This window comes from Panthera onca, chromosome C1, assembly GCF_046562875.1.
Source record: "Panthera onca isolate mPanOnc1 chromosome C1, mPanOnc1 haplotype 2, whole genome shotgun sequence".
In the NCBI taxonomy this organism is placed as follows: Eukaryota; Metazoa; Chordata; class Mammalia; order Carnivora; family Felidae; genus Panthera; species Panthera onca.
Window position 1 is genome coordinate 67,869,099 of NC_138346.1, and position 17,147 is coordinate 67,886,245.

General features: G+C 38.1%; 1 protein-coding gene across 13 annotated transcripts in view; it reads left to right on the top strand.

The window, feature by feature from the left end:
• Positions 1-17,147, top strand: part of COBLL1 (cordon-bleu WH2 repeat protein like 1) — a 175,071-nt gene that overhangs the window by 125,865 nt on the left and 32,059 nt on the right. For all 13 annotated transcript variants that reach the window (XM_060621271.2, XM_060621266.2, XM_060621277.2 and 10 more), the window contains 2 exons: positions 5,112-5,209; positions 5,322-5,558. In XM_060621271.2, the coding sequence (XP_060477254.2) occupies positions 5,112-5,209; positions 5,322-5,558 (335 nt within the window). The remainder of the gene's footprint in view (positions 1-5,111; positions 5,210-5,321; positions 5,559-17,147) is intronic.

Here is a 17,147-nt window from a genome sequence, read left to right on the forward strand (position 1 = left end):
CTCCTCTGCCTCTTCAAGCCGAGCCATCGTGGATTCCATTTTGTTTTGCAATTCGTTTAAAGCGTTTTTCAACTCCTCGTGACTGTTCCTTAGTCCCTCGATCTTTGTGGCAAGAGATTCTCTGCTGTCCTGTATACTGTTTTCAAGCCCAGCGATTAATTTTATGACTATTATTCTAAATTCACTTTCTGTTATATTATTTAAATCCTTTTTGATCAGTTCATTAGCTGTTGTTATTTCCTGGAGATTCTTCTGAGGGGAATTCTTCCGTTTGGTCATTTTGGAGAGTCCCTGGCGTGGTGAGGACCTGCAGTGCACTTCCCCTGTGCTGTGGTGTATAACTGGAGTTAGTGGGCGGGGCCGCAGTCCGACCCGATGTCTGCCCCCAGCCCACTGCTGGGGCCACAGTCAGACTGGTGTGTGCCTTCTCTTCCCCTCTCCTAGGGGCGGGATTCACTGTGGGGTGGCGTGTCCCGTCTGGGCTACTTGCACACTGCCAGGCTTGTGTTGCTGGGGATCTGGCGTATTAGCTGGGGTGGGTAGGCAAGGTGCACGGGGGCTGGAGGGGCAGGCTTAGCTCGCTTCTCCTTAGGTGATCCACTTCAGGAGGAGCCCTGTGGCAGCGGGAGGGAGTCAGATCCGCTGCCGGAGGTTTGGCTCCGCAGAAGCACAGAGTTGGGTGTTTGCGCGGAGCGAGCAAGTTCCCTGGCAGGAACTGGTTCCCTTTGGGAATTTTGGCTGGGGGATGGGCGGGGGAGATGGCGCTGGCGCCTTTGTTCCCCGCCAAGCTGAGCTCTGCCGTCCGGGGGCTCAGCAGCTCTCCCTCCCTTTGTCCTCCAGCCTTCCCGCTTTCCGCGCAGAATTGTTCACTTATGACCTCCCAGACGCTAAGTCGCGCTTGCTGTGGGAACACAGTCTGTCCGGCCCCTCCGCTTTTGCCAGCCAGACTCGGGGGCTCTGCTCGGCCGGCGAGCCGCCCCTCCGCCCCGGCTCCCTCCCGCCAGTCCGTGGAGCGCGCACCGCCTCGCCGCCCTTCCTACCCTCTTCCGTGGGCCTCTAGTCTGCGCTTGACTCCGGAGACTCCCTTCTGCTAATCCTCTGGCGGTTTTCTGGGTTCTTTAGGCAGGTGTAGGTGGAATCTAAGTGATCGGCAGGACGCGCTGTGAGCCCCGCGTCCTCCTACGCCGCCATCTTCCGGCACTCCCCCATAAAAAATTTTAATACTGGTTACCTTTTGGTAGGGCTATGGGTAATTTTTTTCAACCTTTTCTTTATAGTGCAGAATTTTATAATGGGAATGTATTACTTTCATAGAGGAAAACTTTATTAAAAATTAGCCTATAATAATAAAGTCTGGAAGCCTTTTTCCTCCATTAAAAAAGGATAGACTCAGAAAATTTATTACTATAATAATTACCACTCTACTGAAAAAAAAAGAAACCTAATAAACGTATTACAAAAAATAAGAAACTTAATAAAAGAAACTTAAGAAACATTATGTGTTATTGGAATCTTCTTTCTTTACCACTTTCAATTTTCCTATAGCACAGTAAGCCTCTCAGTCCCAAGAATTAGTCTATGTAAGTAATGTTGTGATTCTTTGTTATTAGTGGCTATCATAAAGACTACGCTAATCAAAGGAGCTGAAAATTGTTATGATCATAAAGCATACATTGGCTAATAATCAGGGGATAGGCATTTAAATTCTGAAACTGCATTAGCTGTCAAACTCATTTAGCAAGTTGATAGGGTGAATAGCTTTTTATCTGTCGGGATCTCACCTTCCACTTCTATAATAATAGATTGGGGGAAAAAATGGGCTTTTTTCCAGTAGCAACATCCTAGTACTTAAACATAGCTTTCGCTTCTACCTTAGCCATTCTCTACATACACAACCCAAAGCAAATTCCATAGTCTTGTTGCCTCATTTTGGAGGTGTTTAATGCATTGTTTTGTGATATCCCTTCCAAGCCCAGAAAATATGTGGTTTATTCAGGGTATTAAAAGTTGTGAATTTAACCTTAAGAGATTGGACTAGGAAAATTAAGAAAGCTCATTTTACAGTGTCACAATCCACAAGATCAACAGAAATGCTCTAAATGCCACTGCCTGCTAATTTTGTCTGATATTATCAGAAGTCTTAGAACTTTGTATGCAGTTATTTAGAGTCTCTCTTCTGGAAACAGGAAACTACAGTGTTTTTGAGTTGTTTTTCTAAGTAAGCTGAACCCCTTGTGTTTCTTAGTGTTTAACTCTGACTCGTGGTGATCTCTTCCATAGAGCTGTAAGTGAAGACTTAGGTTAAGTAGTATGGAGAATGGCAAAGTGCCTAGAAATTGCTTTAAGAAATAATTTGGTTATATTGATTGCACTGTACCGCCATGTGAATTTTCTATCTACTGTTCCACCTCAATTTAATTGTATGTCTACATTCAATTAGCAGAAAAGTCTATCTTAAGATGAAATAGCATTTCTAAAAAAAAAAAAAAGGAAAAGTCAAAGGTATTATACATATCTTTGAATAGATACTAGATTCTGCTTCCTTTTCTTTACATTCTCTAACTTAGAAAAAGGGCTCAGAATGATAATTTGTGATACCTACCTCACTGGATTGTTATAGGAAAGAAATTAGGCATGTGAAAAATCTGTAACCGTAAAGTGCTATCCACTCATTATTAGTATTGTCAGTAAACTCATTGTACAGAGCGTACTACTTACTTAATGTTTCAAGCATCAGATTTATGAAGTTTTCATTTGAGAAATATAATTCTCCTTTAATGTGTTATTGAGGCATATTGGATTAATATATTTATTGTCATTAACTATCTCTACTTTCTTGGAGTGGCCCATATTTTGTCATAATTTATTTTTAAACATCTTTTTTATTTTTTTTTATTTTTTTAATGTTTATTTTGGGGGAGAGACAGAGTGTAAGCGGGTGGGGGAGGGGGGCGGCAGAGAGAGAGGGAGATATGGAATCTGAAGGAGACAAGGAATCTGTGTGCCCAGAGCCTGACGTGGGGCTCGAACCACTAACCATGAGATCATGCATGACCTGAGCTGAACTTGGACACTCAACCGACTGAACCACCCAGGTGCCCCCTTAAACATATCTTTTAAATAAAAAGACTATGCATTTAGTCCTAAGAAAGAGGTATGTATTTAAGATTTAAATGTATTTAAGACTATACATTTACCTCTAAGTTGTGGTTTAGACCATTTCAATATATGGTACTTTGTCTCAAATGTCACTGAAATTATATTGTGATTTACCATAAAATACATATGTGCTCCTTAGTAGAAATGTTTTTTGAAACTGACAGATTCCCCATTCCATGTTTTTCTCTCTCTCTCTTTTTTTTTTTAATTTGCAAGTCATTTGTTGAAGAAACCGGGTCTTCTGTTTTCTCGAGTTTCCCACATTCAGAATTTTGCTGATTGCATCCTCTGGTGCAATTAAACATGCGTCTTGGTCATCTCTATTTCCTCTACATTGATTATTAAACCTAGAGACTTGATCAGATTTGGGTGAGATATTTTCAGCAAGAATACTTCATAGGTGGTATTATGTACTTTCAGCAGCAGCCACGTAATAGCGAGTCACATGTATGTATGTATGTTGTCTCTGCACCCAATGTGGGACTCAAACTCAGGACCATAATATCAAGAGTTGCATGCTCTACCGACTAAGCCAGACAGGTGCCCTGCAAGTTAACCATTTTTGATGTTAGCCATCAATAATCATTGCTTAAATCTTGATTAGGAGTTGGAAAATAATCATAATCTGCAAATATTCCTTTAGTTATTAATTGAGATGAGATATTTCTGAAACAGCAAATTTCCCCATATCAGCTTGTCTACCTGGGTAGAGTTCATTCAGAAGAGGCATGAAAAAAAGTGTGACTCTTTTCCTTCATCAGTTTTTAACAGACTGGTTCCTTAGCAGTACCCTAAGGTAAACAGTGAGGATGTTATTTTCTTCAGTATCATTATAAATGCATGGAATTAAATGTATGCAAAATGTTTCAATTTATTCAGTTATTCGTATGATGCCCAAGTTGTCCTGACTTTGGTCAGTAAAAACCATGTCAGATTGGTTCCTGCACCCTTTTAAAATGACCCCCTTTGACTCTGATTTCTTTCTGTCTACTGTGACTAGATATTCCAGACTAATGTTTACAATCCTTGATATCACAAAGAATCAACCATTTGTATGCAGTTGTGGTCCTCTTTTAGTGGGAAATGGTATTTAGAGACTATCTGGGCCAGGGTTCCTCAGCACTACTAGATTTGTCATTGTTTGTAGACCTTTTTAGTTGACATTAGGAAATACTTTTTGGAAAAATGGAATGTTAATATGCAATCATGAGGGTGGACATTTACCATTCTGATTAAAATGTGGTTTCTTAATTTTGGCTCTATTGACATTTGGGCCCGGATAACCCTTTGTTGTTGGGGGGCTGTCCTGTGCATTGTAGTGTGCTCAGCATCACTGGCCTCTACCCAGTAGATGCTGGTAGCACGTCCTCCTGCTCTACCTCAATTGTGACAACTAAAATTGTCCCCAGACATTATCCAGTGTTCTTGGGGGACAGGAGTGGGGAAACTTGCCCCTTCATTGAGAACCATCAGATTAAAGAAATAATGTTTTGAAACACTTAATAAAGTACTAATGAATCATGTTTTGGAGAATACAGTATTTCATAACTGTTTAGCTCTGAGATAAAATAAAAATTCAAACTGTATGATAACAGCCTCGTATCTCATTTAATTCAAAGTGTCCATTTTACTTCTGAGATGTTGGTAATTGTGCATAGAACACAGACTCTGAGTCACAAAGAATTGAGTTTATGTCCTAGCTCTGTCATTTCTTGATTGTTGGCCCCAAGTATGTATGTTTGTTTCTCTAATCTTCAGATTGCTCTGCTCTGGAATAGGAACAATAATACTAAATTTACATGTTGCTTTGAGAATTGAATAAGCAGAGTGCATGGTTCATAGTCAATCATAATTAGTAGCTTTTATCACTTGATAAGCTTTTCAAGGGAAAACTTGGAGGTGAACATATACAACTCCATGTACAAAAGTAAGAGCCTTTTCTTCTATTTTAGAATCCTGCCAAATATCACAAAACCTAGACATTATGAAGGAGAAAGACAATAAAGGTTTTTTCAGCTTTTTTCAACGCAGTAAGAAAAAGCGGGAACAGGTAAAAGTTTTCTTATGCAATGTTTTCTCAGATTCTTCTCATCTGTTTTTTAATTGCATGTGCTTTTTATCTTGAAATTACCTATAGATTTTGCCTTTTCATTCTTTGTCAGACTGCAAGTGCTCCTGCAACTCCTCTAGTAAGTAAGCATCGCCCGGCTTTTACTAGGTCCAATACCATTTCCAAACCATACATTTCAAACACCCTGCCATCGGATGCACCCAAGAAGAGGCGGGCTCCACTGCCTCCAATGCCAGTGTCTCAGAGCGCCCCGCAGGACCTTGCTCACATCCAGGAGAGGCCAGCTTCTTGTGTAGTGAAATCCTTGAGTGTGGATGAAACAGATAAGGTGCGTAATTTTGTTTTGTTTTGTGTTTTTAGGATGGGGCAGGGGGCCATCTATTTTTCCTCTTACTTGTCCTTTTCCACCTCATCTACTAATACGGGCACTAAGTTACTAATATGTGATAAGATGAATAACATGTTATTAGTAACATTGGCCCTGGGAAGAGATTATGTACAGTTCTGTGATGCTGTAAAGAATAAATGTGTCAATTTTAAGTAGCTTTCATATTCAAGCAAATAAATCATCCATAAACTTTAAAGTCCTGACTAAGGCCCAACCAGAGGCGCTTGCTGAATGCATGTATTGGGAATGCAAATACTTATTTTTGAACTTTTTTTTTTTTTAAATAGCAACAAGACCTTTATGTGGCATTCGTGGGTTTGTAACTAGATGTATCTTCTTGACCTGACTCTGGGATTCTCTTGGGGAATTCCTGATACTTTTTTGGTAGATAGACACTTTATAGTTAAAGAAATAAAAATTAAAAAGTGTCTTTTTATAGAGAATATATTTCAGTTCTTTTCTATACTCTTTATGTTCAAATCAGTGTTCTAGGTGTGTCTTTGCTTCTGTTCACTCCCACATTTTCCTGCAACATGTGGTTTTCCTGCAAACTACTTTTCATAGCTATAAAATACGTACGTTCCTTGCTTTATTCATGTGGACTGTAAATGAAGTTTTAAGCAAAGGGGATTGAACATGAGACTGTATATTTTGTTGCTTGTAATCAGACGAACGATTTAAGTAACCTTGAGAGCAAATTTTATTTTGAGATATATGAGACACTGAGAACTTTTCCTATATCTACTTGAAGGGTTTTATTTCCCCTTGGAAGTTTAGTAAACTCAATGGTTAGGTAAATTAACACTTCCCAACCAACTAATAAACATTTCTATGCTTTCTTAACTTTAAAAATTTTAACCATAGTTTTTAATTGTAATTTATAAACTAAATGCCTTTAGAATGTAAATAGAAATCAGGGTAGAAATGAAGCAAAAAATGCTTAAATTCAGTAGCTCTTTAGAAAATCATCTATTCAGCTGTCTTCTTATTTCTATAAAGATTTTCTTATCTAATGTCTGTGGTAAAAAAAATCTCACCTTATGAATCAGGAGAATAGTTATTTTTTCAAATGATAAAATCATTTGCTACAAAGTTTTGCAAAGGAACTGCTAGGTAATTGGGTGAAGTGTTACGGAAGAGGTGATTTTTGGGTTCAGGATTAACATCTGTGTGGGTGTGCCTTAGTCAGGCAAGAGGAACCACATTCAAAGGTGTGGGAATGTGAAGGTGATGGCCTGCCCGGGCATGAACAAGAAGCAGAGATTGAAACCTGAGTGAGATAAGCAGAGGCAAAGTCAGTGTCCCCAAAGACTGCATTTTGTGGCTGGAACTCCTCTGCATTTCTTCATAGTAAGTCATTTAAAACGTAGCACTTTTAGGATTGTTTTAAAATTTTAATTATCATAGAACTATACTACAAGGGTGTAAATTATTATACTTTTGAGTAGTTACCGATGTCTGTCTTTTTCTTTGTGTAGAAATAAATCTTAGCCCCTGCTCACAAATCTTTATTCCAAATGACCTCATCCATTCTCTTCCAGTAAACTTCCTTGTGCTTGGATCCTGAAGAGGCCTACGTTGTCTTTCTAATAGTCTGCTTCTCAACATTCTAGACTGTGCTTCCAGTGGCCTCACCAAAAGCCATTTCTTTTGATTCTCACCCTCTGGTCTTTGACCAGTTGATGATCCCATGTTAAGTAATTTTTTTTTCTTTCTTTCTTTTTTTTGGTATGTTGCCTTTGGCAGACTGGACATCTTTATATAATTTTCTAATTATTTTTTCTTTTGATCTGGACATCTGGGGAGTTCTTTGATGTATTGTTCAGTATGACCCAGAATTATTTGTTTCTCCCTAGAGAAGCTGAAGAACCATTTTTTATTTATTCATTACAAAAATTCTTAACAATTATGCCGTGGTTCGGGGTGTGTGTGTGTGTGTGTGCACGCGCGCGCGCGCACACACACACACACACACACACACACACACACACACACACACACACAATCATGCCTTCCTAGGCATCTCAGCATTTATTTCCTTTACTTCACCATATTTGATGTGCTAAATCACCCCGTGGTCTTGATTTTTTCTCTTTTTCTTGGTCCTGATTCTCTTTTTATATTTCACCTCTATTTCTTACCACCACTTCCTCTACCCATTTTCTAAATTTGGAGGTACCTGAATTTATGGTCTTCACCTATATTTACCATACTCTTTCAAAGAAAACGTGTTCTTTGTTGAGTTCTCAACTGCAGTGGTTTGAATAGTGTCCCCTCAAAAGATATGTCCAAGTCAAGGATCTAGAAATAAAATCATGGTGGACTTAGTCTGGGCCCAATTCCTATGACTCGTGTTCTTATAAGAGAGGAGACACATGCACAGAGACAAAAAAGGAGAAGGTCATGCGATAATGCAGACCAAGACTGTTGTTATGCTGCCATAAGCCAAGGAAAGCCAGAAGCTGGAAGAGGCAAGGAAGGATTCTCCCCTAGTACTTTCAGAGAGAGAGATGGTCCTGCCGACAGCTTGATTTCAGACTTCTGGCCTCCAGAACTGTGAAGGAATACATTTCTGTTGTGTTTAGCCCCTCAGTCGTGGTAAATTGTTACAGCAGCCCTGGGAAATGAACACATCAACTCTGTGATTCCAATCCCAGTATTTTCTTCAGTTGCAGATTGAACTCACGGTTGTTTCTTCACTCATCACTACCTGGAAATCAGCATATTGGAGATAAAGCTTGTTTTTGTTCTCCCAGATTTAAAAGCTCAGGATCATTTTTGATGTTTTGTTTAGTGAGCCCCTCATTCAGTCTCCCTTCCTTATCTTTCCTTGTCCCTTTCTTTCATTCCTTCTCCTGAAGTCATGCCTTAGAAAAATTCAGGGTGCAGGGGTGCCTGGGTGACTCGGTTAAGCATCTGACTTCGGCTCAGGTCATGATCTTATGGTTCGTGGGTTCAAGCCCCATGCTGGGCTCTGTGCTGACAACTCAGAGCCTGGAGCCTGCATCAGATTCTGTGTTTCTCTCTCTCTGCCCCTCCCCTGCTCATGCTCTGTCTCTGTCTTTTTTAAAAATAGTTAAACATTAAAAAAATTTATTGAAAAGAGAGAGAGAGAGAGAGAAAGAAGTCCAGGGTGCAGAGTAAGGAGAAGACCAGTACTTTAACATGTCTTCTTAGTTCAGAAACTTTGATAACTGGCTGTTATTTTCTAGGCATTCAAGGCCCTCTACAAACCAATCACAATTTGGGGGAGAGGACAGTTCTACTTTTGTTTCTTTTCAGTTTTGTTGGAGTATAATCGACAGAGCAAATTACAAGATAATTTAAAGTGTACATTGTGGTGAATTGAAATACATACACATTGTGAAAGAATTCCTACCATTTACTTAATTAACACATCCATCACCTCACATATTTTTTTTGATAAGAATGTTTAATTTCTATTCCCTTAATGAATTCTGATTATATCATACAGTATTAACCATAGTCACCATTATTTACATTAGATCTGTAGACCTTATTCTTCTAATAGCTGAAAGTTTGTCCCCTTTTACCAACCTCTCCTGATTTTTTTCTCAGTCAGCCTTTTTTTACTCTCTCTTTCTGTCTTTTAGATTCCCCATATACATGATGCCATCCATTGTTTGTCTTTCTCTCTCTTGCTTATTTCACTTAATGTAATACCCCAGGGTCCATCCGTGTTGTTGCAAATGGCAGGCTTCCTTCTTTCCCTAATACTCCATTGTATGTATGTACTGCGTATCTATTTATCCATACATGAACACTTAGGTTGTTCCCATATTATGACCATTGTGAATAATGCTGCAGTAAACATGAGACTGTAGGTATATTGTTGATACCATTTTCATTTCCTTTAGATACATATGCAGAAATGGGACTGCTGGATCATATGCTAGTTCTATTTTTAATTATTAAAAAAACATCCTCTGTACTGTTTTCCATAGTGGCTATACCATTTTACTTTTCCACCAAGAGTGAGCAAGGATTCCCTTTTTTCCACATCCTTGCCAGCACAAATCTCTTCTTGATGACAGCCATTTTAGGAGAGATGAGGTGATATTTCATTGTGGTTTTGAGTTGTGCTTCCCTGATTATAAGTGATGTTGAGCACCTTTTCATGTACCTGTTGGCCATTTGTATATTTTCCTCAAGAAAATGTGTATTCAGTTCCCCTTCCCATTTTCAAATTGCATTGTTTATTGTTTTTGCAAACGAGTTGCATGAGTTTTTATATATTTTGGATATTAACCCCACATCAGATATTTGGTTTACAAATATTTTTCCCATTTCCATAGGTTGCCTTTTCACTGTGTTGATGGTGTCCTTTGCTGTGCAGAAATGTAGTTTTGTTTTAAACTTTAATTCCTCATCATTTCCAGTATGCTTTCAACTCTAACCATAAGATTTGACTCATTGCTTGTGCAGAAGCCTATTTCCTATTCTTTTAGCATAGTGAGCCTGGTGTTCTCTTCTTCATTCCTATTTATCCATTCAAATTATACCTGTGGTTTCACTCATTTCATAGAGAATTTTCTAAAGATTCCAGAAGGGTGATCTTACTTTCTCTGAATTTGTCTCTCCTGTGAATTTTTATTTTGTCTTTATTTATATATATGCGTAGGTTGTATATTTAAATGATACATATTTCTAAAGATAAAAAGGAGAATGGAGTGAAGATTCTCCTTCCTTACCCTGACCTCAGCCAAATTCTTCTGCCTGGAGGCAACCACTGATAACAGTTTCTTGTGTATCCTTCCAGACATGACCTATTCATATTCAAGCCAATATTTGTGCTACACATGATTTTTTTTTCTAGTCATACACTGCATGCACTGTGTTACACCTCACTTTTTAGTAGTGAATGATATATCTTGGAAATCCTTATTAATACATAACGGCCTTCCTCTTTTTAAAGACTGCATAATATTCCATTGGTGGCCATAACACAATATAGGGTAAGTGCCCCATCTTCTGAAGATAAACGTTAGTGTTATTTTATTGTTTAAAGTTTATAGCATTGTTAGTTTTTCCCTTTTCCTCTTCACAACAGAAGGGCAAGAATTGTGTTCCCCAGCAAAATATTGTAACATAATAGGTGTTTTAAGAGAATTAATAAGTAACCTTTAATTTGAACTTTCATACAGCCAAATGTCGTATATACAATGAGAATTACTGTCACACAGACTATCACAAAATTTTAGTATTTCATGTATACATATGGTAAATTTTCAAAAGTACTTGGATAATTTAAAAATTTCTTAAATTTACTTTTAGAGTAATTGGCCCAGTAATTCCTGGTTTCTGAACCTTGTACAGAAAAGCTGGAATTTTGGCAAGGTTGTATTGAAAGCTTAAGGACCGAGAACAAAAATTCAGTGTACATTACATTGGGCATAAAAATAAATTGACCCCAAATTGAAATTGTATAGCCAGATGCAAATATTCGGGCAATTTAACATTTTGCTTATTTTACTGCTTATTTTAAGTTACTTTTTAGAGTTTATTTATTTTTGAGAGAGAAAGATGCAGAGAGAGAGAGAGTGTGTGCACACACGGAGGTAGGGGCAGAGGGAGAGAGAGAGAGAGAGAGAGAGAGAGAGAGAGAGAGAATCCCAAGCAGGCTCCATGCTGTCGGCGAAGAGCCAGACGCGGGGCTCAAACTCATGAACTGTGAGATCATGACCTGAGCTGAAATCAGGAGTCAGATGCGTAACTGACAGCCACCCACATGCCCTTTTACTGCTAATTTTAAATTTAAAATAAAAAAGTCATATTACTACAGACATTTTATATCTATTTTAATTTAGTTTTAAATTTGAAACTTTAAAAAGGCATTGTTTTTGATGACTGGAAGTAATAGGCTGGGAAAAAAATACCTGGAAAAAATTATTTTCCTTTTTTTTTTTTAATATAATTTATTCTCAAACTGGCTTCCATATAACACCCACCGTTCATCCCAACAAGTGCCCTCCTCAATGCCCATCACCCATTTTCCCCTCTCCCCAACCCCCCATCAACCCTCAGTTCTCAGTTTTTAAGAGTCTTTTATGGTTTGCCTCCCTCCCTCTCTGTTTGTAACTATTTTTTCCCCTTCCCTTCCCTCATGGTCTTCTGTTAAGTTTCTCAAGATCCACATATGAGTGAAAACATGTGATACCTTTCTCTGACTGACTTATTTCACTTAGCTTAATTCCCTCCAGTTCCATCCACGTTGCTGCAAATGGCAGGATTTCATTCTTTCTCCTTGCCAAGTAGTATTCCATTGTATACATAAACCACATCTTCTTTATCCATTCATCAGTTGATGGACTTTTAGGCTCTTTCCATAATTTGGCTATTGTTGAAAGCACTGCTATAAACATTGGGGTACATGTGCCCCAGTGCATCAGCACTCCTGTATCCCTTGGGTAAATTCCTAGTAGTGCTATTGCTGGGTCATAGGGTAGATCTATTTTTAATTTTTTGAGGAACCTCCACCCTGTTTTCCAGAGTGGCTGCACCAGTTTGCATTCCCACCAACAGTGCAAGAGGGTTCCCGTTTCTCCACATCCTTGCCAGCATCTATAGTTTCCTGATCTGTTCATTTTAGCCACTCTGACCGGTGTGAGGTGGTATCTCAGTGTGGCTTTGATTTGTACTGGAAAAAATTATTTTCAAATCCCTGAAGAATTTTGGATATATTCTTATCCTGTAATTTTTATTGTTCAGGAATCAGAATAGACCACAAGGGTGCGCTGTTTAACAGACCTATAACGTTTTCATTTTTACACATTTTTTCCCCCAAAGCATCCTTTAATAAAGTAGAAAGAAATTATTGGAAATAGTTACCTTCTATTAGAAATAGCAAATACATACTTTTGTGAAGTGCAAGCAAATAGAACTAGAGGTAAATAACAATAATACATGCCAAAGTGATTTGTAATTAACTGTTTTATTCATTTTGAGCTTTCACTTCATGTTAGCCTTATTTTAAGTAGTCGATCTTATGTTTGCCTTAGGTTTATGGATAAGTCAGTCTACTTGTAGCTTGGAAAAAAATTTTCCCCTCACATCTATTTCATGCTTTTTGGCTGTCAGCATTTAATAATTTGTCTCATTTCTCTAAAGCATTTCTCAATACTGGCAAATTAAAGTATTGGATAGTGATTTTGGAGCTTAAACTGAAACTCTTCACATAAAAGGCTGTTGACTTTCTAAGCTAATTTTGGCAACTGATTGTGCAGTTTACAAAGAGGATTCAATGAAGATCCAAGTTAGTAAAATAGTTTATCCTAACCTATTTCTTGGAACATTTTTGCAACTACAATTAGTTTATCCACATAAAGAATGTATCTTAAAGAAGAGATAGTTTACTGTCATTGCTACAGTGTGTTTTTTCATGTCCCTAAATTTCTTTGTACTCGTTTTCATTTCAAACCTTGTGTCATTTTCCTTATAAAAGGTGAACATACTGTCTTCTATGGAAGTGTTCATTTGCAGAGGAAAACTACCCAATTAGAAATTTTTGAGCAGTTTTTCTCAGATCTTTTCGGATATTTTGTGAATAAAGATTTGAAAGGCTATTTTTGCAACAACATACGTAATGGTAGTCTCCTGCTGTCGTTTACCTAAACCGTATCTCACGTATTACTGTATAAATGTGTATGGTTATTTACAATAAGATAACATGTATATAGTTATTTATATAGATTGTCATTTATTTCACACATGACAAAAGTTAGAAATGCAATGACATTTACTTAAATTGAAAATGACTTACAATTCTGAGATTGAAAGTAAGTTCAAGGGTGTCTGGGTGGCTCAGTTAAGCATCTGACTCTTGATTTGAGCTCAGGTCATGACCTCACAGTTCATGAGTTTGAGCCCCGCATCAGGCTCTGTGCTGGCAGCATGGAGCCTGCTTAGGATTCTCTGTCCCCCTCTCTCTCTGTCGTTTTCCCTCTCACACTCTCAGTCTCTCTCAAAATAAATAAATAAACTTTAAATTTAAAACGTTCAGAAATCCAGTGTCTGCACCATGTTCTCTGACCAAGTTTCTGTGGAAAGCACACTTAATAAAATCTGTTGGCCAAAGGATGTCTTAATATTATTGACAAATTAGCCATTTAAAGAGTATTTTACATTTAAAGAAGGGAAAGAAGAGTTGGACACCATTTGTGGACAGTCTTGGCCCACAGAAGCCACAGAAACTTTTGGAGAATTCTTTAATTTTGCACATTTGGTATGGTTTTATAACCCTTTGGAGTTAATGTGGACACTGCAGTAAAGCAGCTTTTCCCAGGCTACCAGAATGGCACCTCATTTTCGTTAGGATATTGGCTTTTGGCTGGAAGCACAATAAAGAATTATCTTGATTGAACTGTTCATTTGGTCCCATTTTGCATTCTGGTGCAGACAAACACTCAGATATTGAGAAATGGAAATACTTTGTCATCCAGTATTATGCAACTGAAATTTAATACTGAGAGTGTTCATTTTTTAACAGATGATTTGTTTTTAAGAAATGCTTGCCATTCATCTTCTGGTCAATTTTGCCTCTTAATATTTATCATGGTTTATAAGTAGGTAAGATGATAGATTATCATATGTTTATAAAATGTGCAAGTACATATTCGGTCTTAGTGTCACTAAATGAGGCTTTTTGTTGTTTTTTTTTTTTTAACGTTTATTTATTTTTGAGAGAGAGACAGAGACAGCACGAGTGGGAGGGAACAGAGAGAGAGGGAGACACAGAATCCGAAGCAGGACTCAGGCTCCGAGCCTTCAGCACAGAGCCCGATGCAGGGCTCGAACTCACAAACAGTGAGATCATGACCTGAGCCAAAGTCGGACGCTCAACTGACTGAGCCACCCAGAAGTCCCTTTGCTCAATGAGTTTTAATCCTAGTTGTTTTATGCTGAGTCATTAAGGTTGTTGTAACAGAGCATGTCCTTATAATCTTTAAGAAATACATCTTTGTGTTATTTTGTCCAGGTTATCATGCAACATTTGATTTTCCCCGCCACTTTCCACTTGTATTTATTATATAGAAAAAGAACCACACACACACAGTTCTACAATTGCTTAGGAACAGTGGTTGCCATGGCATTTTTAGTTTGATATACAGGATACAGCTGTCTGTATTTCCAAAAATATGACTTGTTTCATTCAGTAGAGAAATGCACCAGTGGGATATAATTGAATATAATGTTTCCCCTTCTAAGGCTTTCCCATATATAAATATACTTTGCCCTGGTAGTTTTAATCAGATTTTCAAAGGGTCGTAATCACAATAGCAAAATTAGTGACTAATGCTTATGTAGCACTTACTAATGTTTCAGACAAGGTACCAAAACACATTACTCACTTAATGCTCTCGAAAATCCTCTGAGCCATTACTTTTTAAGTTTCTACAAGCTTTACCTCTGACCCAAATGTAAATAACTGTGCTCATGATAAAGTTGTTAAAATTTAAAGAATAATACTATTCAAAGAACAATAGGTCATTTATGGAATCAGTGTGACTTTCTCTGTCTTATCTATTAGTACACAAAAGTTGTGCCCCTCTGAAGTGCATACCGAATTAATAAAATATTTAAAATAATCAGCGTCAGGAATCTTCTTTACAAGTTCTTGTTGTATACAGCTCACTTGGACTTTCTACCACTATGATATTTGTGACCTCATGGGGAAGAAAATGCCTTTCTCTGTACCAGAGACCAGAGCAGAGAGAAGGCGGCCTCTTTTCTTGGAGCCATTGGTGGTAAAACAGCAGAGACCCTTGGATAATGCCTGCCATACAGTCATGGCTCCCTTTCTGGGATGAAGTGAGTTGATCCCAGTTTGTTCCCCTGATTACTGCTTTACCTTGGTCGGGGCCCTAAACTCAGTTAATCTATACGTGTTTACTACTCTCCTACCCTGCCCCTGCACTCCCTTCTTTGTTCTCATCACTGACCATGGAGAACCTTGATTATCACCATCCTCTGTCCTTTTAACTTTATCCTGAGGTCTGATTTCTCCTGATTCATCTTCTCTTTTTTCATCTGAGATGTATTACTGAGTTAGGCCCTTCTCTTTGGGCATTTAAGAAATGTCATTAGGAAGGGATTACCGCTAATAAGGTTTGGTTATATGATATCTCAAAGTATTATAGGGTTAATGAAATGAAAGCACAGGTTGCCTCAGGGAGAGAAATTTAAAAACCTTGCAAGGGTATAACCCAGGTTGTAAAATGTGTGTGTGTGTGTGTGTGTGTGTGTGTGTGTGTGTGTGTGTTCTGATCTCATTGGAGAAGGGCTAGAAAGGAAATCTTTTGTGGCAGCAGAAGCCCCAGTCTGTTTTGACAGATAGTCTTGGATCTACCAGTAGGTCTTTTATATTCTTCTTTGTTGTCATTTTTCTCATTGTCTTCTTTGTCGTCTACCTTGAAGAACAAGCCATTGAACTTTGTGGCTTGGGCTATTCCTCTGTACAATAAGATTTTGTGACTAAATTTACAAAGGTCTCTTCCAACTCCAGTATAATCAAATTATTGTTTTGTTGTCTTTCAAAATTGGCCTTTAACAGATGAAAGTGCTTTGTTATGTGGATTTTTGGTTTGATTAGTGTTAACCATATAGCGATGCCTAGTCCTAGTATTTCTTCTCTGAGGATTTTTGAAACACTGAAGTACAATAACAAAATAAAACGTTGATTAACTGACATCTTTCTCCCTGAACTCCTGACTATAATACAAAGTCGACCCAAGTGCTTTGGGCATCAATAAAAAGAGGTAGAGGACGCAGTTTTAGGAAGATATGCTCAGGTTAATGCATTCGTAAACCAGAGGAGACAGATGTTATCATTGAATAATGCTGAGTTTAAATCTAGACCATTTTGAGAGAAATCCACTGGCAAGTTTGGCCACTCAGAATCCTCTCAAGGGATTGTAATTCTAGTAACCAAACAAGATACAAGTTACAAGTGGTCATGGTATTTAGACACCTCTAGGTGGAATCCAGCTCTAATCTCATTACTTGCTGTCATCGAATTTATTTCAGCAAATTGATGGGAACACCCTAAAAATTGGCAGAATAGATGACTGCTTACAAGGTGTGGATTTAAGAGCTCTAGGCCCTGACACTGCTGCCCTATTTCTCCTTACCCTAAATACAGTAGTCAGGTACCTGCTACATCACCTCTATTTCTTATACCCTTCGCTGATAGGATTTTTCTTAATCCAAGAAAACAGCCTAAACAGGCTAAGGCTTTCAGTGCTATCATGATTCGTGGGTTCCAGCCCCACATGGCTCTGCACTGAAGAGTGTGGAGCATGCTTGGGATTCTCTAACTCGCTTTCTCTCTCTGCCCCTCCTCTGCCCACTCTCTCTCTTTCAAAAATAAATAAACTTTAAAAAACCTAACACATTTAATAAAACTTCATAAAGAAGGAAATAAACTGGCATATATGCCTTCCAATACAAGTCAAAAAATGTATGCCAGTGTATAAAGGCATAAAGGTATGTGTAAAAGGTTGGACACCAAAA